At 53.3% G+C, this 26,356-nt stretch overlaps 2 protein-coding genes across 3 annotated transcripts in view; both read right to left on the reverse strand.

The window, feature by feature from the left end:
* Positions 1–26,356, reverse strand: part of LOC135406068 (uncharacterized) — a 361,545-nt gene that overhangs the window by 246,675 nt on the left and 88,514 nt on the right. The window lies entirely within an intron of this gene.
* On the reverse strand, positions 5,118–10,085 carry LOC135406034 (zinc finger protein ZFP2-like). Its single transcript, XM_064640563.1, has 3 exons — positions 9,406–10,085; positions 6,927–7,002; positions 5,118–6,738 (listed from the first exon to the last, which is right to left on the reverse strand). Exons 2-3 carry the CDS (start codon positions 6,973–6,975, stop codon positions 5,597–5,599), a joined length of 1,191 nt encoding a protein of 396 aa, XP_064496633.1. The 5' UTR covers positions 6,976–7,002; positions 9,406–10,085; the 3' UTR covers positions 5,118–5,596.

Genomic DNA, 26,356 nt, shown 5'->3' on the forward strand with positions numbered 1-26,356 from the left:
CCATCTCAGGGGTATACTTTGATCTGGTCAACATCTATTGTTTCATCAGTATGTGCCAAGGTGCTGACAGACCCGCTGTCACCCCTGACAGGGACTTACAAGTTATACAAGCATGTCCAGTCATTATCGGGCCACGCCAAAGCCGCAGGTTTCAGCCCTTGCCACATGAACTAACCAAAGAACTGAGACAGCTGATAAGAGAAACTGGTGTATCTTCCCCTAACACACCTGCATTTTTAGAAACACTGAGCTCCACATACATTTTCATGCCACATGACTGGAGAACCCTGTTGAAAATAAGCCTCCCTAACACACAGTACAATGTATGGCTGAACAATTTTAGAGAAATCTGTTCCACTTATGCCAATGACCCACAAACTGGGGTAACAGCACACCAGCTCACAGGGGAGGGAAACTACTGTTCCATAGATGCTCAAACCGGGTACAATAGAGAAATATATGAAGTCATAGCAAAACATGCCATGCGGGCAATGAGAAAACTACCCACATCAGACAGAGACACAAACTTGTCTTTTACAAAAATAATGCAGGGCCCAACAGAACCTTACACACAATTCCTAGATCGGCTGCAATCTGCTCTGGATAGGCACATTGAAAATGAGGAAACCAGGGAAATCCTTAGCAGAACACTGGCTTTCGAAAATGCTAATGTTGATTGTAAAAGAGTTCTGCAAACCCTTCCTAAAAGGGAAACTTGTAGCATCTCAGAACTAGTTCGTGCTTGCCAGGGGTTGGTTCCTTGACACACCAAACCGATTTACTGGCAGTAGCACTGAGTGCTCAATTAAGGACACAGCAGGGGGCCAGACCCAGAGATGGTTGCTACATCTGTGGGGCCCCCGACCACTTCCAAAGGGATTGCTCGACGAAACCTCTAGCAGTGGTACCTCGAAAGCACCCCAAAGCAAGGAGGGTGCCAAAAAACTAGAGGAGAGGGGCTCTGTCGCACGCCCCGGTACAGCAAACACATGCGACACAGGGGAACAGGCTGGTGATTTGTGCCCCCCCAACTCAGCCAGCAATCTGTGCCCCCCCACATCAGCCAGCAATCTGTGCCCCCCCACTTCAGCCAGCAATCTGTGCCCCCCCACATCAGCCAGCAATCTGTGCCCCCCCACATCAGCCAGCAATCTGTGCCCCCCCAACTCAGCCAGCAATCTGTGCCCCTGCAACCCACCCAGTGCTCTGTGCCCCTATACCTGGGGGTACTAATTGACAGGAAGCTCAACATGAGCCAACAGTGTGCCCAGGTGGCCAAGAAGGCCAATGGGATCTTGTCCTGTATCAAAAATAGCGTGGCCAGCAGGAGCAGGGAAGTGATCCTTCCCCTGGACTCTGCATTGGTGAGGCCACACCTTGAGTATTGTGTTCAGTTCTGGGCCCCTCAGTTCAGGAAGGATATTGAGGTGCTGGAGCGGGTCTAGAGAAGAGCAACAAGGCTGGGGAAGGGGCTGGAGCATAAGTCCTATGGGGAGAGGCTGAGGGAGCTGGGGTTGTTTAGCCTGGAGAAGAGGAGGCTCAGAGGTGACCTCATCACCGTCTATAACTACCTGAAGGGAAGTTCCAGCCAGGTGGGGGTTGGTCTCTTCTCTCAGGCACTCAGCAATAGGACAAGGGGGCACGGGCTTAAGCTCCGCCAGGGGAAATTTAAGTTGGATATCAGGAGGAAATTCTTTACAGAGAGAGTGATCAGGCATTGGAATGGGCTGCCCAGAGAGGTGGTGGATTCACCATCCCTGGAGATTTTCAAACGCAGATTGGACGTGGCACTGAGTACCATGATCTAGTAAATGGACTGGATTTGGACCAAGGGTTGGACTCGGTGATCTCGGAGGTCTTTTCCAACCCAGTCGATTCTATGATTCTATGATTCTATGATTCTATGATCACATTCTTCCTGTGACGTCACATCCTTCCTGTGACATCATGTCCCCACTGTGACATCACATCTCTCATGGTACATCACATCTTCTCTAAGATGTCACATCAATCATATGACATCACACACCTCTCCTGTGATATCATATCATCCCTGTGACATCCCGTGCTTGTCTGTGACATCAAATCCTCCCTGTGACATCGCATCCTTATTGTGACATCACATCTCCCTTGTGATATCACATACTTGTTGTGACATCAGGGTCCTCTATGATGTCACATCAATCATTTGACATCACACCTGCCCCGCAACTTCACATCTCCCCTAAAACATCACATCCTTCCTGTGACATCACATCCTTCCTGTGACATCACATCCTTCCTGTGACATCAAATCTCCCATATGACATCACAGCTCTCCTTTGAAATCACATCCTCCCCATGACATCACATCCTTCCTGTTACATCACATCTCACTTATGATGTCACATCCATCATATATCAGACCTCTCCTGTGATATCATATCATCCCTGTGATGTCACGTCCTCCCCTGTGACATCACATCCTCCCTGTGACATCATAGCTCCCCTGTGACATCACTCCATCCCCTATGACATCACAACCATCATATGACATCAAATCCTCCCTGTGACATCACATCCTTTTTGTGACATCACATCTCACGTCTGATATCACATCCTGGTGGTGACATCAAGGCTCCTCTATGACATCACATCCATCATATGACATCACATCTCTCCTGTGCCATCACATCCAGTGACATCCAGATCCATCCCAAGGTTGGGGGGGTGTGTGACACAGGCAGAACCACAAATGCCTGCACAGCCCAGAGCAGTCAGTGTGGGGCTGTGCTTGCTGCTGCAGAGACCCCCAGGGAACAAACCCAGGCAGGAGTTTGAGGGGGGGGTGTCCCTAATGAGGACACTTGCCTTATTATTGCTCATTATTTGTAATATCTTATAGATCTATCACACAACACCTGAGGATGGATTCTATAGAATATGTGCCATCGATATTTGGGTTGGGTCTGGCTGAGCTGCAGTTCAGTTCCCCACAGCAGCCCTCCCAGGGCTGGGCTTGGCATTGGCGGCTGGAAGGGGGTTGAGAACACCCCAGTGTTTTGGCCACTGCTGAGCACAGCACCAGCACTGGGACATTCCTTCCTTAGCTGAGGGCAAGAGCCTGGCAGGGGACCCAAGTAGGCCAGCTGAGCCCAACTGAGCCAAGGGACATTGCAGCCCATGGGAGGTCAGCTCAGCTCTAAAAGCTGAGGCCCGGAGCAGGAGGGGGGCATTCATTGTCTGATGGCTGCCTGCTGAGGAACCCTCACAGGTACCCAAGCCCTGCTCCTCGGGAGTGGCCGACCATGGCTGCTCATGGGGAGTAGAGAACAAACCCTGCTGTCTTTGGCTTCTGTTTGCACAAGCTTTGCTTTGCTTTTTGCTTTAAATAAACTGCCTTATCTCAACCCACTATTTTTTTTTCCACCTTACTCTCTCCCCTGTCCTGCTGGGAAGGGGAGTGAGAGAGTGTCTGGGAGGGCACCTGGTGTCCAGCCAAAGTCAACCCACCACACACCTGAACACTTCCAGAGACTCCACCACCTCCCTGGGCTACTTGTTCCAATGCCTGAACACTCTCGCAGTGGAAAAAGGGGTTTTGAATATCTAATCTGAGCCTTGCCTGATGCAATTTAAGGTCGTTTCCTCTCTTCCTGTCTCTAAAGGCTTTGCAGAAGAGACCAACCCCCATCCCACTAAAACCTCCTTTCAGGCCATTGCAGAGAGCAATGAGGTCCCCCCTGAGCCTCCCCTTCTCCACACTCAACCAGCCCAGTTCCCTCAGCCGTCCCTCAGCAGACATGTTTTCCAGAGCCTTCCCCAGCTCTGTTCCCTTCTCTGGACACGCTCCAGCCCCTCAAGGGCCTTTTGGCACTGAGGGGCCAGAACTGGACACAGCACTCCAGGTGGGGCCTCCCCAGTGCCCAGCACAGAGGGGCAATCAGTTCTCTGCTCCTGCTGGCCACACTCTTCTCCACAAAGGCCACGATGCCCTTGGCCTTCTTGCCCCCCTGGGCACACTCTGGCTCATATCCAGCCGCTGTCAAGCAGCACCCCCAAGTCCCTTCCTGCTGAGCAGCTCTCCAGCCCCTCTGCCCCCAGCCTGGAGCGTTCCAGGGGGTTGTTGGGACCCAAGGGCAGGCCCTGACACTTGGCCTTATTGATCCAGCCTGTCCTGATCCCAGAGCATGTTCCAGGAAGGACATGGTGGAACCTCATGGAACCAAGGACCACTGTGACACTGTAGGGTTTTCTGGAGCCAAAGGAGCCCTGGGACACTGGGCAATCTCATGGAATCAAGGCAGCACTGTCACCCTGGGAAAACTCCTGGAATTCAGGGTCCATTGTTACACTGCAGCTCCCCATGGAACAAAAGGAACTCTGAGATGCTGCAGAAACTCATGGAACCAAGGGACCATTGTGACATTGAGGGGGCTGATGGAATCAGGAGTCCATTGGGACAATAGAGGGCTTCATGAAATCAAAGGAATTCTGGGACACTGTCAAACCTCCAGGAACCAAGGGTTCCAGGTGACATGTGTGTCCTCCTGGAACCAGGGGAGCCCGGAGATATTTCTGAACCTCCCAGAATCCAGGGGCCATTGTGACCCTGCAGAACCTCCTGCATTCCAGTGGTCCTTGTGAAACTGCAGGCTCTCCTGGAACCCAAGGATTCCTGGAACACTGCAGAGCTCACGGAACCAAGGGGCCACTGTCCCACTGCAGCTGCTTCTGAAGCACAGGGGACCCTGGGACAGTGGGAAATCTCCTGGAATCCAAAGGGCATTTTGGGACTGCAGGGCCTCATGGAACTAAAGGAACCTTTGGAAACTGTGGAAGTTCATGGAATCCAGGGGCCACTGGGACATGTGGGGCCTCCTGGAAGCAAAGGAACCCTGAGAATTTTTGTGGGAACAAGTTAAGGCAGCAGCAGCTGCATTCAGTTAATCAGGATCCAAAAGGAGTGTTTTGGCCTTGACCGGTGTTTTCCATCCAGAGAGTGCTGTTTGCCAAAGTGGAAACCACTTGGAACATGGTTGGCATGGTAGCCTGTGTTTTTCTTTGGTGGCTGAACACAGCCAGCACATGAGGCTGAACCACTTTTGTCCCCCAGGTTGTAATGATTGCAAATAAAATCTATTGATAGAAACGAATTTATTTAGGGTTACAAACGATCAGACAGAAGATCTTCATCAGAATTATTTACTGCACAATACAAACACTAAAACTACCAGGAGTACAGGGTAAGATAGGACAGTGCTCTACACTAAAGCAATTGTTGAAGCCATTCTACTCAAGCTGGCACAAAAGCAATAATTCTTAATTAGAGATGGATGGAACTCCCCCAGACCAACGCTCATGAGGAGATCTCTGCTCTCAACCTCCAGGAGTGACCTTGGGGCGTCCCCAGTCAAGGCAGGAATCTCCACACACCCCCCAGGAAGGGTTCTGTTGGAAGAAGCTGCCCCTGGGAAAGGGGACTGGCCCTTTGTGGTCGAAAGAGATGGAGTGACAGTCACTGGACTCCAGGGGTTGCCTCCCCATCAGGGGGTTCATTCAGGGTGGAAGCAGCGGCCGAAGTTCTTCCTGCAGTCGGGGCACTCGAGGGCTTCCCTTACCGGTGTGTCCGTTGGTGTTTGGTCAAGTTAGAGCTCTGGGTGAAGCTCTTCCCACACTCCCCACACTTGTAGGGCCTCTCGCCGGTGTGGATGCGCCGGTGCCTGACAAGGGTGCAGTTCCGCTTAAAGCCCTTCCCACAGTCGGTGCAGCGGAAGGGCCTCTCATCCGTGTGCGTTCGCTCATGCAGGAGGAGATGTGAGCTGGTCTTAAACCTCTTCCCACATTCCGAGCACCTGTAGGGTCGTTCCCCAGTGTGGATAAGATGGTGGGTGTGGGGGCTGGAGCTGTAGGGCCTCTCCCCGCTGTGGATGCGCCGGTGCCTGACGAGGGTGGAGTTCCGGTTAAAGCCCTTCCCGCAGTCGCTGCAGCGGAAGGGCCTCTCATCCGTGTGTGTCCGCTGGTGGATCATGAGGTTGGAGTTCCACTTAAAGCCCTTCCCACAGTCGGTGCAGCGGAAGGGCCTCTCATCCGTGTGTGTCCGCTGGTGGATCATGAGGTTGGAGTTCCACTTAAAGCCCTTCCCACAGTCGGTGCAGCGGAAGGGCCTCTCATCCGTGTGTGTCCGCTGGTGCAGGAGGAGATTGGAGCTGGTCTGAAACCTCTTCCCACATTCCAAGCACTTGTAGGGACGTTCCCCACTGTGGATGCGCTGGTGTTGGATCAGGTTGGAGCTGCTCCTGAAGCTCTTCCCACATTCCCTACATGTGTAGGGCCGTTCCCCAGTGTGGATGCGCTGGTGTCGGATCAGGTTGGAGCTGCTCCTGAAGCTCTTCCCACATTCCCTACATGTGTAGGGCCGTTCCCCAGTGTGAATGTGCTGGTGGGCAAGGAGTTTCGTGCTCTTCCAGAAGCTCTTCCCACATTCCAAGCACCTGAAGGGCTTCTCCCTGCTGGGAGGCTGCTCAGGGACCACCAGCTCAGAGCTTCCCCTCAAGCTCCAGCCGCCTTCCCGGCACACGCTGGCTCTTTCCTCCTCAGAGCACCCTGGGCTGGCTTTGGAGCCCCTCCTGCGGGGGGATCTCCGGCCCTTTTCCTCCCCGCTGCCTTCCTGCGCCGGGGAGCCCTTCAAAACGGCCTCTCCCACCAGGCTCTGCCGGGGGGATTTGTCCTCCGGGCTCTCCGTCCTCAGCTCGGGGCCTGGGGCAGGAAGCAACAAGGACAGGGAGGGGATTTGCCTCCGGCCCACAGGGAAGGCCAAGGACATCCCCCCAACTCCGGCCCCGGCAGGACGGCGGCGCCAGCGGGGTTGTCCTGCAGCCGGGGCCATGCTCGGCTGACAGAGCCAGCACAACACCCGCCCAAAGGGACACTGACTGCCTCCTCACCTGCCTGGGGGGCCCAAGGCATCTTCCTCTTCCTCGCAGCCTCCTCCATCTGCCCAAGCTTTGGGAAGGACAAATCCTGATGGGGGGGAAACAAGGGCTGAGCACGTTGCCTTGGGGGTTCCTCCTGCCCAAGTCCATCTCTAGAACTCACCGGGCATCCTGTGACCATAAAAACCTCCAAAACACCAAGATTCAGCCCAGAAAAACCCAAACCACCCAGATTCAGGCAAAAACCCCCCTCAGAAATAGCAAGAAGAGCCCCACACCCTCAAACTGCAAAAACTTGAGATTCAGATGAAATATACTCCAAAAATATGAAGATTAGCCAAAAAAAATCTCTCCCAGAAGTTCCCCCTCTCTGGTCTCTCCCCTCTGGGGTTGGAGGGTCTCCCCTGTCTGGGATGTTTGGGGTCCCCCTTAGGGATGCTGGCAGTGTTGGGGGTCCCAAGGGTCCCTTCTCTGACTCTCGCCTTCGAGGGGTCACGTTCCCAGACATTCCCCCTCTCCAGGTTCTCAACTCTGTTGTCCCAGGGATCCCAGGGGTCCCCACTGTCCAGGCTTCCCCTTCTCCATGCCCCCCGTTTCAGGCTCCTGAGGGTCCCAGGGCTCCTCCCTCTCCGTGCTCCCCCCTCCAGGCTGCCGGGGGTCCCCCAGCTCCAGCATCGCCCCGCTCCGCCCTCCACACTCAGCAGCTCCCGGGCTCCACACCCACCCCCAGCACTCCTGGGGGGCCCCAAACCCGCTGTGTCCCCCCCATCAGCACCAGGCTGACAATGGAGCTGGCGGGGCCTGACCCAGCAACACCAACCCCCATCGTGGGGGGGACCTGCATCCCCCACCCACCACCAGGGCTCTGACCCCAACCCAGCCCGGCCCCCAAAAAACACCTCCCACCCACCCCCAACAGCCCCCAAGGGCACAGCCCTGCACAAGGGCCGGCTGTGCCCCAGGCACCCAAACAGCCCCACGGGCGGGGGGACACCAGAGGCTGCCCCAGGGCAACGAGAGCAGGGAGTGGATCGGGCCCCCTGACACGTGGGCGGGCTCTGGGCTCAGCCTGACCAGGGGCAATTTGGCACCAACAGCAGGGCCCTGAACGCTGGCTCGGCACAGGGGGCCCGAGCTCCCCCCTCTCCAGCTCTCGGGGCTCTCACAGCTCCCCCCTCTCTCCAGCCTCCCCCGCTCTCCAGGGATCAAGGCACGGGGACACCGAGGCACCCCCACGGCAACCCCAGTCCCTCCCCTCCCCTCAGCCCCCCTCTCCCACCCCTTCCCCATCGGCCCCCCAAACCCCGCTCCCCCAGCTCCCTTTGGGGGTGACCCACTGCCCCTCGCGCTCCCTTTGGGGGTCCCACCCGCTCTTTTCGCTCCTCTCCCCCCTTTCCCATCGTGGCCGCTCCGCTCACCCCACAGCGGCAGGAAGGGCCGGGACAGGGGTGGAGCAGCAACAGCAACAGCAGGAGAACAATCGCCCCCCATCCCACGGGTGCCCAGGAAGGGGGAACTCGTCCCAAATATCCTGGGGGGGAGCGTGGGGGGTCTTGACATACTCAGGCTGCCAGCACAGATTTCCCTGCAAAGTCTGCAGGGAGTCAAGCTCTGCAGAGGAGACTGTGTCCCATGGATGGGATTGCAGAGGCTCCCTCAGGTCCTCAGCAGGAATCACCAACCAGGAATAGACACAAAAGGCCCCCACGAAGTTTTTTGGGGGAGTGTCCTGTAGGGAGGGGACAGTGTCACCCCACCAGGGCAGGGCTGGCAAGTGGGAGGCTGCTCCAGGGCTCTGCAAGAGGCCTCGTGCTCTGCTCGGCCCCAGCACTGGCTGGTCCCAACAGCCCCGGCTGCCCCCGGCCCTGGGCAGCTCTGCTGCCACAGGCTGTGCCCTCACCGTGGCCCTGCAATGGCCCTGCCTGTCCCTCCCCCGTGGCCCTGCCCACATCCCTGTCCCTTGGCTCTCTCTCTGCCAGCTCAGTGTGGGGCACACGGGCTGGGGGTCCCTCCCAAGCCCCCCGGGCAGCCGGCGTTGGCTGGGGGGATGTGAGGGCTGGGCCTGCTCAGCACAGCCCCGGCCTCGTGCCCAGCGCCTCTTTCCTGACCCACACAAGAGCTTCCCGGCCCCCCAGGGCTCCCCTGCTGCTGCCTCTGCTCCTGGCCCTGCCTTTGCTGCTCCCTTGGTCGGGGCAGCGGCTGCAGGGGGGGGATGGCAGCAGCTTCAGCTCCACGGCACTTCCTGGGGGGAGCTCAGCCCGGGGGGACGGGCAGGGACCTGATGGGGATGGACAGGGGCCCAGCAGGGACAGTCAGGGCCTGCAGGGGAAGGCACAGGGACAACCTGGCCCCCCACACTGCCAGGGCTGTCTCTGCTCCTCCTTGCAGGCTCCGTGGCCAGGCACAGTTGGTGTTCCTGGGTGCCCACCATCTCAGCACTTGGAGACGCTCAAATCAGCGCCCGCAGCTCTGCAGCAAAGCCCCAGCTCACCTGGCACACAGGGGATGGACACAGCACCTGCTCGGGGATGGGCACACACAGCTTTGTGCCTTCCCCACCACGGGGCTCTCCTTCCTCAGCAGCACCTCTGCCTTGCACTTATTCTCAGCCTCACCTCAGGGCCTGGGCTCAAGGACAGGAACCTGCAGGGAGGGGACATCAGGTGCAAGCTGAGGGCTGCCTGCTTGCACTGGGCTGGGGGCTTCTTTCTCCTTCTACAACCAGCCCACAACTCAGCCTGCTTTGCTAACACCACACATTTACAGACTAACCTTGCAGATAGATATGGACAGACATCTCTCTCACCCTGGGGATGGAGCCTCAAGCATGTGCTGCCACAGGAATGGCAATCAGAGAATCACAGAATCAGCTGGGTTGGAAAAGACCTCCGAGATCATCAAGTCCAGCCCTGGATCCAACCCTGCTGTGCTTCCCAGACCATGGCACTGAGGCCACATCCACTCTCACCTTCAACACCTCCAGGGACAGGGACTCCACCCCCTCCCTGCCCAGCCCATTCCAAGGCCTGATTACTCTCTTGGCAAAAAATTGCTTCCCAATATCCAACCTAAACCTCCCCTGGCACAGCTCCAGACCCAGCCCTCTTGTCCTACTGCTGCTTCCTGGCACAACAGCCCCACCCCCACCTGGCTCCAACCTCCTGGCAGGGACTTGCAGAGAGTCAGGAGATCTCCCCTGAGCCTCCTCTTCTCCAGCCTCAACACCCCCAGCTCCCTCAGCCTCTCCTCACACCACTTGTGCTCCACTCCCTTCCCCAGCCTCGCTGCTCTTCTCTGGACCTGCTCCAGCCCCTCCAGGGCCTTCCTCAACTCAGGGGCCCAGAGCTGGACACAGCACTCCAGGGGTGGCCTCACCAGCGCTCACTCCAGCCCAACAATCCCTTCCCTGCTCCTGCTGCCACACTCTTCCTCACACATTGGCCACACTTCCTCACTCCATCGGCCCTCTTGGCCCCCTGGCCACACTCTGCCTCCTGTTCAGCTTCCTGTCCATCCCCACTCCCAGCTCCCTTTCTGCCTGCCTGCTCTCCAGCCACTCTGGCCCCAGCCCGGGGGGCTGACGGGGCTTCTTGTGGCCAAAGGGCAGGACCCGGCCCTTGGCCTGCTGGAACCTCATCCCCTTGCAATCAGCCCATGGATCCAGCTGGGCCAGGTCCCTCTGCAGAGCCCTCCTGCCTTCCAGCACATCAACACACCCCAGCTTGGGGTCAGCTGCACATTTGCTGATGAAATGCCTGGTTCTGCAGCAGCTGCAGATGCTCAAGGGGCAGCAGGACCAAGTCAGGGGCCTGGGGGGCCCTGGGGGGCTTTGGGGTGCGGGAGGGTCCTGGGGGAGCTGGGGAGGGACTTTGGGGATTGGGGGTACAAACCAGTACAGACCAGTACAGACCAGTACCTCCTCACTGCTCCCCAGATCTCTCCTGGAGCTGGGCCACCTTGTCGTGGGACACCTGAGCCCCTCCCAGTGCCCTCCCAGTACAGCCCAGTGCCCCCAGTACAGCCACTGTGCTCCTGCTGCCGGGTGATCCCTTTTTGAGGAGGTTGGAAGGGATTTGAAGGGGGGCTGGGGGAGATTTGAAGGGATCTGGGGGGATGGTTGGATGGGGATTTGGGGGGTTTTGGGTTGCTTTGGGTGCATTTAGGGGAGTTAAAAGGGGTCTTGGGAGGTCAAAGGGATCTGTAGGGCGAGGGGATTCAAAGGAAAATGGGAGTTGGGAGACATTGGGGGGGTTAATGATGTCTAGGGGGAAAGAGGAGGGGCAGCACCAAGAGCAGGTGAGTCCTGAGACCCCCCTGGGGTTCCCAAGACTTTCTTGGTGTCCCTAATTCCCCCCTTAACACCCTGAGACCCCCCTGGTGTCTCCAATGTTCCCAGGGCCTCTCCATGGCCATAATTCCCCCTAATTCCACGTTCCCCATACCCATACCTCACCCCACTGTCCCCATACCCCACCCCACTGTCCCCATACCCCACCCCACTGTCCCCAAACCCCATCCCTGATGTCCCCAAACCCCATCCCTGATGTCCCCACCCCTCCATCTCACCCCAGGAGCCCCCCCTGGACCCTCTGACACCAAACTCATCCCCCCTCCCCACCATGCTCACAGAAAGGCCAAGGGCATCTGGGGACACACTGGGGACAGCTGGGGGGCTTTGGGGGCACTGGGGGATTACTGGGGGATACTGGGACACACTGGGGGGAACCAGGGGGCACTGGGAGGGACTGGGGCGTTACTGAGGGACACTGGGAGGGACTGGAGGTGAACTGGGGCACACTGGGGGGCACTGGCAGAGAACTGGGGAGTTACTGGGGGATACCAGGACACACGGGGGGACACTGGGAGGTTACTGGGCCATACTGGGGGTTACTGGGTGCTCACTGGGATACACTGGGTGGTCACTGGGGGGTTACTGGGCTATACTGAGGGTCACTGGGAGGTTATTGGGATATACTGGGGGCACTGGAATCCCCTTACCCGGATGTAGTATATATCCCCCCTCCGATTTTGGGGAGCATCACTAGTACCCCTCCCCTGGGGCCTGGGGGACCCTCTGAACCCACTGCTGGGCTTTAGGGGACTCCACAAAATCCCCTCAAACCCCCTGAAATCCCCTCAGAAATGCACCCCAGGACCCATCGAAACCTCCTCAAGGACCCCCCAACTCCCCTAAGAGACCTCATCCCCCCCCCCGGAGTCCCTAAACCCTCTCAGTGACCCGCAAAACACACCTGGGACCCCCCAAGCCCATTCAGGGACCCCCCCAGTCCCTCTAAGGGAGCCTCAAAGCCGTCTGGAACCATCTAGAGACCACAAAAACTGCTGCAAAGGTCCCCGCAAAGCCCACCCAGGACCCCCAAACCCCCTCAGAGATCCCCCAAGCCCACCTGGGACCCCCCCAATCCCCTCAGAAACCAAAACTCCTTCAGGGACTCCCAAACCCCTTCAGGGACCTTCAACCTCCCCCCCCCCCCCCCCCCCCAGTCCCCTCAGGACACCGAACCCCCTCAGGGACCCCTCAAAATCTCCTCGGGAACCCCCGAACTCCTCAGCTAAGCCCTCCCGAGCCCTCCAGCCTTTCCACCCCCAGCCGCGCTCCCCGCAGCCCCCGAGGGGATCCCCAGACCCGCTCCCCCCGCAGACCCCCCCAGCTCACACACCCGAGCGCAGCTTTGCCCGGGGCCGCCCCCGAATCCCCCCGCGCCAAAGATGGCGCCCTTCGCGCGCTTCGCATGGACACACCCCCGCCGCAGCCAATCAGCGCGCGGCCACGCCCCCTGCCCGCCCTCCGCCCCGCCCCCGCCTCGCGCGGGGCACCCCGGGAGGTTCCGCAGTCAGTGCCGGGCACGGCCCCGGCAGCGCAGCCCCGAGGGACCCGGTGTGCTGTGGGCTGGACAGGAACCTCCTCAGCTGGGCCCCGAGGGACCCGGTGTGCTGTGGGCTGGAGAGGAACCTCCTCAGCTGGGCCCCGAGGGACCCGGTGTGCTGTGGGCTGGACAGGAACCTCCTCAGCTGGGCCCCGAGGGACCCGGTGTGCTGTGGGCTGGACAGGAACCTCCTCAGCTGGGCCCCGAGGGACCCGGTGTGCTGTGGGCTGGACAGGAACCTCCTCAGCCGGGCCCCGAGGGACCCGGTGTGCTGTGGGCTGGACAGGAACCTCCTCAGCTGGGCCCCGAGGGACCCGGTGTGCTGTGGGCTGGACAGGAACCTCCTCAGCTGGGCCCCGAGGGACCCGGTGTGCTGTGGGCTGGACAGGAACCTCCTCAGCTGGGCCCCGAGGGACCCGGTGTGCTGTGGGCTGGACAGGAACCTCCTCAGCTGGGCCCCGAGGGACCCGGTGTGCTGTGGGCTGGACAGGAACCTCCTCAGCTGGGCCCTTCCCTCCTCCCTGCCCCTCCTCAGCCGGGCCCTTCCCTCCTCCCTGCCCCTCCTCAGCCGGGCCCTTCCCTCCTCCCTGCCCCTCCCCGGCTGGGCCCTTCCTGCCCACCAGCTCCTGCTCCAAAGGGCTCCCACACACCCTGGGCCACTTGTCCCACTTGGGCACTGGAGCTGCCCCAGGGCGTCTCTGGGCAGTGGCCAGCTCTGGGACTGCTCTGCCTGAAGCCAGGAGTGTGGAATTTAGGAGACACTTGAAACCTCTAGAGAACGGAACTCTTGGGAATTGCTGAAGGCTTCCTGGCCAGCATTGTCAGACCTTTTTTTTTTTTTTTAATTTCAACAATTTTTCTCCAGTTTTTCTCATTGACAACACCTTCTATATATATTAAGCTGATTCTTTCACTATGTACATGAATAGGTTTTTTGCAGCTACTTATCAAACTAAATATCCCACTGATTATTCAGTTATGGAAACATGGCTCAGAGGAAGCTCCTGATTTTTGGGGCACCTTTCATCTCTCTAATTTTGCCTCTTTTGTTCTTCCTCTCCCTATTTTTGTCTTCAAAAAGCTCTCCAGGATGTGTGTGCCTGGGAGTGTTTTCATCCTCTGAGCTGTGCCCTGTGCCATGGGACAAGTGCACCTTCCAGAGAAATCTGCCCCTCCTGCTCACAGAAGCCCCCTGAGTGCCCAGGTGAGATGGTGCCCAGGCTGCTTTGCTGGTGTGAAATGAAAGGGCCAGGCCAGAAAGGCAGAGGAGGGTGATGGAGGAGACAGGGCCATTTGCAGGGGATGTGTGTGAGGCTGGGGAGATGAATGTCCCTGGGCCAGTGAAGGCTGTTCCTGGAGTCACCCCAGACCTGTCAGGGCTCTGACAGGGCTCCAGAGCTGAGCTGGGCTCCTGCCCTGCTCACACCCCCAGGGCTGTGCAGGGACACGAGTCCTCCCCTTGCACACCCCCCCAGTTCCTGGCAGCAGGGGCAGTGTCTGCCTGGCTCCTGCTGCCACTGCCAGGGGCTGGAGGCCCCTCAGCCCTGCAGAGCCCCCACCCTGCCCACTCACACACTTCAGCTCAACATTGGGGTTTTCCCCTCCCTGGCACTGCCCAGTCCAGCCCCTCCCTGCTCCCCCCATCTCCTGCCCCAGCCCAGCAGAGCAGCACACTCAGGGCTGGCCCTGCAGCAGGACACGGAGGCCATGGAGCTCAGGGACAGGCCCTCTGGGTCTGCAATGCTCAGCACATCAGCAGCTCAGGCAGCTCCTGCAGCCCCAGGGCCAGCCCCGCTCCCCAGCACAGCAGCAGAGAATCGGCCCCGGGCTCCTCAGGCCCCATTTGCCATCTCCAGGGGCACTGGCCACCACCAGCACCAGCTGGAGCAGCCTCAGCCCCTCAGCCCCCACAGGGGGACCCTGAGGGCAGCACACGGACTCCAGGGAGAAACCAGCAAGGCAAGGACCCTCTGGAGAGCCTGGGCCTTGGCCTTCTTCTTGAGAGCCCTGGAGAAGAAGAGCTGAGGCTTCAGGCTGTGCCTGAGCAAATGGAGCCCCTTGTGTGGTGGAAAGGGTGCAGTGGAGCCCAGCTCATGGCAGCAGTGCCATGGCCACAGGACTGACCCAGCCCAGCCCAGGGACCAAGGCCCAGAGCACTGAGGCCTCACCCAGGCCCAGAAGGGGAGGGGGGCAGGAGAAAAAGAGCAGCTCTCAACAGGCCAAATGCTGCTGCTCCCTGGCACTGCTGCTGTGCTGGGACTCTGTTCCCTGCCCCTCTGCACACAGGCACTGCCCTGCCAGACTCATCAGAGGTCTCAGAAGATTGAACTCACAGAAACAAGTCACTGAAGGATCCTTGACTTTGTTTCAATGCATTCCTCATTTACCCAGACTCTGGGTCAAATTCAAGATGCAGACAGTGACCAAGACATGGGATGAATAATCAATATTCACTGTACACAACTTTATCCCAGGAGAAAAACCCCATGAAAACCCTAACCCAGCACCACAAAACCCTGAGCAGGCAGGCTGGAACAAGGAGTCCCATTCTGAATGCTGTGGAAGAGAAAACAGGCCCTTTGTGCCTTCAGAAAAGCATCCAGCCATCATTTTCCTCAGGGCATCCTTGAAGCAAAAGGTTTCTTAAGACAGATGCCAGAGCTTGGCAGCAGGCTGTCCTTCTCAGCTTGGAAAATCTCTGCTAACTTCCCTAACAATGGTACAATCCCCCCACGTTAATGTTGTCAAACAGCTGCATCTGCAGGATTCCTGTTCCAGCATTACCTAATGCACAGTTATCACACCTCTTTTTAAAATTAAAGGGGAGGAAAAAAAAAGCCAGGGGTGAGGGGAGACTCCCCCCCCCAGTCATCCATCAAGTGAACATCCTGGCCACTGCTCCCAAGAAATTGAATATATGCTAAAAAGATACAAAAAAACATAAAAGGCTTTCAAAAATAAAAGTTTTTCAGAACTAGATTTTAATATTGCCAAGTGGGTTTTGCCAGATTATAAAGTTGACTGAAATGCCAGGATACTGCATTTTGGAAGCAGCAGCAGCTCACATATTGCCTTGTATTAGTGGCTGAAGTGTGTTGCTGATTCCAAAGCTGGACTATCATCATCTGTGGGGGAGAGTAGATAAATAAATGAATAACAATTGGCATTCCCTACCAACCCTGCTGCCTTGAAGCACTCTTTTCAAGTGCGGCCTCCACAGGAAAAAAAAAAGTTAAGAGCACTTTATTTTGATTATAGTGCTTTCCCAGGCAGGAATTTTTATTTCAGTTAGAATCTTTGAACCATTACATTTTCAGTGAGGCATTTTTATATTTACAGTTGACACCTTCATAGAAGAATGAAACCTTTGAGCAACAGCTCTAAAGCATGAAGGTTGCCTGCAGGAAATACTTAAATTATTTTACACCCAAATGGAGCCTGTTGTTTTTAGCTAAAATGTAATAAACCTTAAATCAATGACCTTTCTTTCACTGAAAGCCTGCCCTTTGGAAAACTAACTTTCCCAAGAAACATATTTGGGTGAATAAATGCCAAACAAAGGGCTATTGAAATCTAAACATTTTCTCCATTTATGGCTTGTGAACATTTAGTTCCTAAATTCCCAACTGCTGCCTAATGTACAGAACAGGGGTGCCTTGGTTGACTCACATAGCATTGATTTCAGAGTGTCACAGGGATCTCATTGACAGGAATCAATTAGAATCCAAAATCAATCAAATGTGTTCGTGCACTGTCATTCATCGAATTTGAATCTCCCCAAATTAATTGTAAGCATGTGAAAGAACCTAGAAATTAATTTTGAACAGGTACAAAACCAAAAATCAGTAAACTTTGAGAAGACAATAGTGCATCTGAGCATGTTTCATGCCTGCTGGGGTAAGTTAATGGTGAATCCCACCTTCCCTTCCCAGCACAGGCTGAGATATTTTCTTTTTGGAACATGAAAATACCCAGGGACTGAAGGCAGAGGACACACCAGTCAATGATCCAGCATTATTTTATGAACAGCCTGTTACACAGCCAATATCAAACATGCTGCCAGGATATTACAAAATGCACAAGTGTAAAACTGCCCATTGTAAGTGAGCCACTGCACTTCAGGAGAAAGAAAGGAGAGAATTCCTGAATCTCTACCAAAAGCAGGAATAGATGTGGCCACTTATCCAAAGAGCTGTTATTGCTGCTGAGGACTCCTCTCTGAACACATTCACCTGTCATTCTGTCAGGGTAATAAATCCTTCCACTCATTACAGCACAGGCAAAAGCACCTGCTATTTAATGTCAATGCAAAAATGGCCCAAAGTGTCTAAAACATTTCTTTTTCTAATGTAAAAGTGCTGGCATTTTACTTCCTTCCTGATAAGCCAGTGCCAATGGACCTGATTATTCTTTTCTTATTCAAAGCACATCAGTAGTTCCAAAGCACTCTCCATCTTATCAGGTGTCTGAACAGCACAGTTACTGAAAACAGTTTGTGCTGCTCCTCTCTCCTTCTGCCAGGCTCTCAGATAAACCCAACTAACTCTCTGTATTTACACAATCAAACATAAGCTGTGTCTTCAACACACTGTAGCCTGTTTCTGGCATGTTACAGCTTTGCTGCTTGACATTAGTTGTACCCAAAACAGCAGCAGTGAATTAGCTTAGAACAAAAATATCGTCACTCCATAGCAGGAACACAGAAGGGACACAGGAGAGTGTATACACTCGTATATGAATAGGTGTGTATATATAATATGATATATAAAACCATAAAAATTATATAATTAACTATTTAAAAATTGAAAGCCTCCTTCTCTACTTAGCTAGGAAAAAAACCACCAGACATTCCTAACAAAAGGAGCCCTCAAATCCATTCCTTAACATCCTGGGTGAAACTGGGAGCAAATACAGCTCCGTGTGCTCCTGTACAGATTAGAGCTGCATCCTAACATATATATATTATATCTACACCCTGTGCCAATATTTGGACCTTTAGATGTGTGTATTTAGACATAAGAAAGAGAAATCAAAGCTCCAGAACTGCTCCATTTCCTCTGTGAGTGTGCAGGGATCAGAGTGCACTAACTCAGCCTCATTTTAATGAGCCAAGGGCTGCGCTGTCCTGGCTCTGCATTAGTAAATCTGGGAGGGTGCCCAGACCTCTGCAGTGTTTGGGGGTTTAGTTCTTTTGTAAAGCAAGTTTTGCTGAACTGCAAGGGCATTAAACCCCCAGCCCTGTGGGCACGCCTGCATAAACATCACCCAGCCCGGTTCCAGCAACCCCCGCTCAGAGCCAGCTCAGAGTTGTTCTTCTGTCACGTGAAAGGTCCCTGATGAAACTTCTTCCAGCACAATGACCACACTCAGCTTTAGAGACACTGTTTGCGCTGAAACACACTCCCAGAACTCTGTGTTGAAAGAGTCAGTAATGAATTAGGAATGCATTTTTTCTCTCAGAAGCTACTACCTTGCCTTAAAATTACCACTAAGAGGCCATACTTATTTTCCAGGTTCAAAGTGTTCCTGCCCCTACCAGCAAAAACAGACACAGGCTTTTTCTGGCCAGGAAAAAAAAAAACAAAACAGCACTGGAAAGACAATAATTTCTTAGAATGCAGCTCAACCCTTACAAAATCTTTGGTGACTGGAGCCCTGACATGATGCACATGGCAGTCTTTCAGATCAAAACTAATCAGTGCACACCCTCAAAATGCAGTAATGCCACTCACAAATGGAAACACAAATGCCCTCTCCAGATCTGTTTCAAAGCATTTTAGCAAGTAAATACAGTAACAGAACCAAATTCCAAAGTATACAGGTTCAATAGACATGTTTGTGTCTGTTAACAGCAGAGATTCCAGTGTTATGTATTTAATGTTATGGGAAGACTGGGCCTGCTGCCTACAAACATGGTATAAATACAGTTAAGTTTAGGAATTGGAACCACCACAGCAAAACTACAGCTCAGACCACTGTAGAAAAGCAGGCAGTAAAAGCTTAATTACCAGTAGCATTATGCTGCCTGTATTGTTAAATGGGAATTCTGTCATCAAGATGTAGATTGGCTTGTGAGCACTGGATTAAAGAGCTCTGAAATGGAGAGTAAAATATAAGTACTCTGTAGAAACATCAGGGGAAAAAAAACCCCTGTTGTTAACACATTTTAAAATGAGAGGTACTAATGCAGGGTACTGCATTAGAGCATCTTTAAGTAACAGATTGATAAACAGAGATTTGGGGATCAAATCAGAACTTCAATATGATGTCTTTATGTATAGTTATCTGTATCACTGTATGAACTCAAAATACAGGTCCTACAAACTGATTTACATGTGCACAGGAGCAAAACATGAAAATGCAAATGTATTGTTTGTGCTGATATCTCTCCAAGTGTCTGTTTATAGATTTATACCCAAAATGGCTCTTTTTCAATAGTTTTTATTCCAAAATGCTTTCAAATCTTTGCATGTGTATGTGTTCTCTCATATAAAAATCACCCATAAGGAATCCCTGTCCATGTGTCATTTGATGGGGTCACTTTTCTGTGTTAAGTTCCCTCCTTAAAATATGACAGCTGATCCATTTGGGAACTCACCCAAGGACAGGTGAGCTTCATTTCTACTTTCTTTCATTCTCTCCTAAGATTTGATATTCAGGGGCTGAAACATGACGGTCTCTCCTGTCCTGATCTGTCTCCTCTAATCCCTCCTTTTCCTGTTCCCGTGGCTTCCACTACCTTGTTAGCTTGTCATCCCCCCCTTTACACCCCAAATAACACGTTTTTCCTCTCCCCCTGGGAGCCATCACTACTTTTCTCTCAACCCTCTTCCATCCAAGCCAGCAGCTCTTCCCTGCCAGTGCTGCTGCTTGGAGAGCCAGAAATCCTGGGCTGTCCTTTACCTGTTGATAAACAAAGCAGTGGCTTCTTCCCCCGGGGGCTGAAAGTGTCCCCTCCCCCAGACTGGGGCCTGGAATTCCAACCACATTCCTGACCTTGGGTTTCACAGTTACCCATCAGTTTGGGGGAGGGGAAAAGAAAAAGAGGTGAAGAGATTACAGCAGCAAGTGAACTGGGGCTAAGTGCACCTTCATTTTCTCCAGCTGTTCTGGAGAAATAAATAAAAAGAGTACTATAGGAGGAAAAAAAAGCTCAAGCCAGGTATCAGTTTACTGAATTTCATCCAGGAATACAGAAGAAGAACATGCCTGCAAACACACATCTGCACTAACTTATCAAACTGCACAGTGCAAAATCTGACCCCAAGGAGTCTGTGCAAAACAGTGGGGATGGAATCAGAGAGGGGAAGGAAAACATCCTCAGCAGTGCCTGTCCCAGCCAAGGGGCATCACTGAGCAGCACCTACATTTCCATGGCTCTCTGGGCAGGGAATTTTTCATGTGTGCCTGTGATGGTTTCAGTCTAGGCCTTCCTGGAAACCAGCTTGTAACCAGGAGGGAACTAGGAGGGTGACCAAGGAAGTATTCCATGCTATTCCTTTACGTAACCCAGGGTATAAATAAGGCATTGATAAGAGAGTTCGCTCTCTTTCCTCTCCGGCGAGGTTCGAGAACGGTGGGTCCCTGTTTCGGTTGGGCTTATCTGGAGCCGAGGCCTACAGTGACTGCCGTTATCTGCCACGCGTGAGGAGAGAGCCAAGGACCGTGTCTGGCCATCCTGCCTGTTCGAAGGGAAGTGGTGAGATTTTTGCTAGTTTGCCTTCGACTGCCTGTTTGACTTGTTCGGTCCTTGCCCCTTTTTGTCCTTCTCCTTTTTCCCCCCCCCCCCCCCTTCCCCCCCGGTGTGTGGTATTCCCCTTTCGTGTATCTGTCTTATATATAAATATACATATATATATATATACATATTTTTTGCTATAGCTTTGGCTGCTTGGTTTTTCTTCTTTTCCCTCTCTGGGAGGCGGGTCCTTGTTGTCGAGTTTCGGGGGACTTGGCAGGAAGCCAGCTCGAAACTTGTACAACATTTTTGGTGTCAGAAGTGGGATATTTTGGTTAAGTTTGGCTTGTTTTGATAAACATTTTCCAGGAAGACAGCTAAGCTCGGTGTTGTTTTGCAAGCCAATCTATTGTTTTGGGAACAGGTCTGGGAACACTGCCAGAGTCTGGGAAAACAGCCAAGGAAACTTTGTTTATATAAAACAAAAGTTTGTTTTGGGATCAAGAAGAAATAATAACAAAAAGCAATGGCTATTTCATTAATTTGTCTTATAATTCTAGCCGTCTTTACACCTGTGTTAGGCTACTCTATAGGGAGACGTCCAGACCTTGAGGATGGATGGAACGAATTGCTTCCATCCTTTAATTTTGACATCGAAGGTTTGGTAAAGGAGATCCCCATGGTTAAAATCGGCTCTAATTACTATATAAATCTTATTGCAACAGTACTGTCATTGATAAAGGTACTGGAAGTGCTCCTTAAACTTGGAAGAATGGGGTTCCGTTGCTCTCCCTCTTGTAGGAAAGATCACACCTCAAAGGGATTCGCTGGAACTTTGGAAAGGGCTGCAGACAGGCCAGTCCCCGGGTGGCATGGAGCTTGGGGAGATTTCGGTAGATTAGTAGGATGTGTGTCACCCCCCATTAATTGGGAGTTCACACCAGAACAAATGTTTGATTCTGGTGAGATGGCCCACTGTTTGGCAGAAGGGTGTTTTTCCTACAAAGATCCGAATATGCAATTCTCCGCTTTGTGCTGGGGCCTGGCTAATGCTTATCGAGCTGCCATAGACCACCTTCAGAGGGCTAAGGTCGACACAGAGACCCAAACCACGCCACTTGAAACCAGTGATGTCCCTATTAGGTCCACAGAAGTTGGGGTCCAAACACAACTTGAAGTCAATGACATTTCTACTAAGTCCACTAGAACCGGGACTCAAGCTAAGAACCGGAAGATCATCATTGCCCCTATAAAGAAGAAGAAGACGTGGGTAAGGGAGATCGAGGAACTTACGGACCCATCTCCGCAACCAGAACGCACAGAAGAAAGAGAAGAAGAAGAAGAAGGAACAGAGGATGTAGTGAACGAAGGAGCGGCAGCAATGGGAGAAGGAGCAACAGCAAGTGATGAAGGCGCGACTGCGAGAGAGGAAGAAGTGGTTGTGACTGAGGAAGGAGCGATTGGAAGAGAAGAAGCAGCTACCAGAGAGGAAGAAACGGCTACACGGGAAGGAGCACGTCCAAAAGAACTAGGGGCACGCCCAAAGGAATACAGAACAGCACCAAGAGAAAAGAAAGCAACAGCACAAATGGCCGGTGGTATATTGTCGCTTGATGATTTATATCCTGACTACAAATTCAGTGTTACAAAGGACGCAAAGAAGGAGCCAAAGCATCCCCCTCAATTGGAGGGGGAATTATCTCTACCCCTCCAGACCCAACCTTCTCTTGGAGGTGTGGATGATTGGAAGAAGCCCTTATCTTGGCACCCGAGAGACTACTCGCTACCTCCACCGGCTGGGTATCGTGAACGACGTAGAAGTCCATCTCCACGGCGTGAACGACGTAGAAGTCCATCTCCACGGCGTGAACGACGTAGAAGTTCATCTCCGCGGCGTGAACGACGTAGGAGTCCGTCCCCACGGTATGAACGGCGTAGAAGTCCATCTCCACGCCATGAACAACATAGAAGCTTATCCCCATGGCATGCCCAGTCTCCATCTCCACGTGAGAGATACAGGGAGGAGGCAGGAGCGGTTCCACGTAAGAGCGGAAGAGTAAAGAGGGAGGTAGAAAAGATTCTACGTGGGAGAGATGGACAAGAAATAATGCGAGAAAGCGAAATTATACAATCACTGACCACAGGAGAGCTTAGAGATTTACGGAGAGATTATATGCGCTTGCCTGGTGAACAAATCCTCGCCTGGCTGGTGCGATGCTGGGACAAGGGAGCTGATAGTCACATAATTGAAGGTGACGAAGCACGACAACTGGGATCCATTGCCCGAGACCCTAAGATAGAACAAGAAATGGGAAGGGAGAAAACGGCATCCAGTCTTTGGCTCCGAATTCTTCATGCTGTGAGGGCGAAATACCCGTTTAAGGAGTCCCTGAAGAGTTCTTCGAGAAGGTGGAGGACTGCGGAAGAAGGCATCCAATACCTGCGGGAATTGGCCATGCAGGAAATTGTCTACTCTGATCCAGAATATTATGACATCCAAGTTCCCGAGAATGTTCCTTGCACACAACCAATGTGGAAGAAGGTAATTCAAGGTGCCCCTAAACCATATAGGTATTGCTTGATAACCGCATATCATCCAAAGATGGATGAACCAAGTGTGGACACCATGTGTGCTTGGATGAGGAGCATAGAGGAAAATCTGGAAGACCCCTTCGACCCTCTATACCGACACCCCTATGATAGGGAAAGAATGGAGAGAGATTATGAATATTCCAGATATGAGGACGACCTTAGAGACAGAGAGGACAGAAGGTATAGAGATTACCAGGAAAGGCCAATGGGAAGATCATGGCAGGACCGACAAAGACGACCTCGGCCTAGACCTCGATCCTGGTCTCGATCTCGCTCACGGTCCCTGTCATTCACAAGTCAAAGGAAAGAGAACTCTAAGCGTTGGCCACGTAACCAACTATGGGCATACCTTCGTAGTAAAGGAGAAAACATGAAGAAGTGGGATGGTGAACCCACTTTTAAGCTTGAAGCTAGAGTGAGGGAGCTGAAGCGAAAGAAGACTGACAAGAAAGTTGTCTATGTAGTAGACGGAGATTTCTTAGAAAAGAAACTGCGATCGCCGAAACACGAGAAGATGGAGGTCCACTTCGACAACGGTAAAAAGTCTAAGAAGTCAAAGTCAAACTCTGACGACAAATGCTCTGATCAAGACCAGTAGAGGGGCCCTGCCTTCTGCCAGGAGAAGGAGAGGGACCAAGAAGATAACCGAGTTTACTGGGCTGTGTGGGTTCGATGGCCTGGCACATCGGATCCTCAGAGATACCAGGCCTTGATAGATACTGGAGCCCAGTGTACTGTAATGCCTTCGGAGTATAAGAGTACCGAGACTGTTACTATTTCTGGAGTGACCGGAGGGTCTCAAGAATTGTCAGTGGTAGAGGCAGACATGAGCTTGACGGGAGACCAATGGGAAAAGCGTCCCATTGTGACGGGGCCAGAAGCCCCTTGCATCCTTGGTATGGACTACTTAAGGAGAGGATACTTCAAGGACCCGAAAGGGTACCGGTGGGCTTTTGGTATAGCCTCGGTGATTGAAGAGGAGTCCAAGCAGTTGTCTGCCCTTCCTGGCCTCTCAGAAGACCCTTCCATTGTAGGATTACTGCAAGTTAAAGATCAAGAAGTGCCAATAGCCACAACAACTGTGCACAGACGACAGTATCGGACAAACCGAGATGCTGTGATCCCTATCCACAAAATGATCCGGAAGTTGGAGAGCCAAGGGGTGGTCAGCAGAACCCATTCACCCTTCAACAGCCCCATCTGGCCTGTGCGTAAATCCGATGGAGAGTGGAGACTGACTGTGGACTATCGTGGCTTAAATGAAGTTACGCCACCGTTGAGTGCTGCCGTGCCAGATATGTTGGAGCTCCAATACGAGTTGGAGTCCAAGACAGCAAAGTGGTACGCCACCATCGACATAGCCAACGCGTTTTTCTCCATTCCCTTAGCGGCAGAGTGCAGGCCACAGTTTGCTTTCACCTGGAGGGGCATTCAATACACCTGGAATCGACTGCCCCAGGGGTGGAAACACAGTCCAACCATCTGCCATGGACTGATCCAGGCCACACTAGAGAAGGGTAAGGCTCCCGAACACATCCAGTACATCGATGACATCATTGTATGGGGGGATACAGCAGAAGAAGTTTTCAAAAAAGGACAGAAGATCATCCAGATTCTCCTCGAGGCCGGTTTCGCTATCAAGAAGAGCAAAGTCAAGGGACCTGCCCGAGAGATCCAATTCCTAGGGGTGAAATGGCAAGATGGACGACGCCAGATACCAACAGACATAATCAACAAGATTGTAGCAATGGCTCCCCCCACAAACAAGAAAGAAACCCAAGCTTTTCTGGGAGCAATAGGTTTCTGGAGGATGCATATCCCAGAATACAGTCAGATTGTGAGCCCTCTTTACTTTGTGACCCGTAAAAAGAACAATTTCCAGTGGGGTCCTGAGCAACAACAAGCTTTCAGGCAGATCAAGCAAGAAATTGCTCTTGGACCAGATGTAAAGAATGTACTCTACACTGCAGCTGGAGATAAAGGTCCCTCCTGGAGCCTCTGGCAAAAGGTGCCTGGCGAGACACGAGGGCGACCACTGGGTTTCTGGAGCCGAAGCTACAGAGGTTCTGAGGCCAATTCCACCCCTGTGGAGAAGGAAATCTTAGCGGCGTATGAAGGCATACGAGCAGCTACAGAGGTAATTGGTACTGAAGCACAGCTCTTCCTGGCACCCCGATTACCAGTCTTGAGCTGGATGTTCAAAGGGAAGGTGCCCCCTACGCATCATGCCACTGATGCCACATGGAGCAAGTGGATAGCCTTGATTACGCAGCGTGTACGATTGGGAAGCTCAAATCGCCCTGGAATTCTGGAGGTTATCACAAATTGGCCTGAAGGTGGGAACTTCAGTCTGGCAGAAGAAGAAGAAGAGCCAGTGAGCCGAGCTGAAGAAGCTCCGCCATTTGATCAGCTGCCAGATGAAGAAAGGTGTTATGCCCTTTTCACCGATGGCTCCTGCCGTATTGTAGGAAGGAACCGGAAGTGGAAAGCAGCCGTTTGGAGTCCCACCCGACGAGTGGCAGAAGCTACTGAGGGTCAAGGCGGGTCGAGTCAATTTGCAGAGCTCAAAGCCGTCCAATTGGCCCTGGACATCGCCGAACGAGAAGGATGGCCGAGACTCTACCTCTACACAGACTCATGGATGATAGCCAATGCTCTATGGGGATGGTTAGACCGATGGAAGAAGATGAACTGGAGGCGTGGAGGAAAACCCATCTGGGCTGCTGACTTGTGGCAGGACATCGCTGCCAGAGCGAAGAGTCTGAATGTGAGAGTCCACCATGTAGATGCCCATGTGTCCAAGAAGCAAGCTAATGAAGAACATAATAACAACAGAGAAGCGGACCGAGCTGCACAGATAGGGGTGTCACAAGTAGACCTAGACTGGCAGCAGAAGGGAGAGCTGTTTCTGGCTCGATGGGCCCATGATGCTTCCGGTCATCAAGGCCGAGATGCCACCCACAGATGGGCACGAGACCGAGGGGTGGATTTAACCATGGATATCATTTCTGAAGTTATCCATGATTGCGAGACCTGTGCCGCTATTAAGCAGGCGAAAAGACTGAAGCCCCTGTGGTATGGTGGACGTTGGGAGAAGTATAAGTATGGAGAGGCCTGGCAGATTGATTACATCACATTGCCACAGACCCGCCAAGGTAAACGCTGTGTGCTTACCATGGTGGAAGCAACCACCGGATGGTTAGAAACATATTCGGTACCGCAGGCAACAGCCCGAAACACCATCCTAGGCCTTGAGAAGCAGGTCCTGTGGAGACATGGCACTC

Source organism: Pseudopipra pipra, chromosome W (genome assembly GCF_036250125.1).
Source record: "Pseudopipra pipra isolate bDixPip1 chromosome W, bDixPip1.hap1, whole genome shotgun sequence".
In the NCBI taxonomy this organism is placed as follows: Eukaryota; Metazoa; Chordata; class Aves; order Passeriformes; family Pipridae; genus Pseudopipra; species Pseudopipra pipra.

Excerpts from the sequence above, each read along its gene's own strand:
- LOC135406034 (XM_064640563.1), bottom strand. The coding sequence starts at position 6,975 with ATGGAGGAGGCTGCGAGGAAGAGGAAGATGCCTTGGGCCCCCCAGGCA. Across the intron at positions 6,739-6,926 it reads GCCTTGGGCCCCCCAGGCAG|GCCCCGAGCTGAGGACGGAG; the intron begins GTGAGGAGGCAG and ends TTCCTGCCCCAG.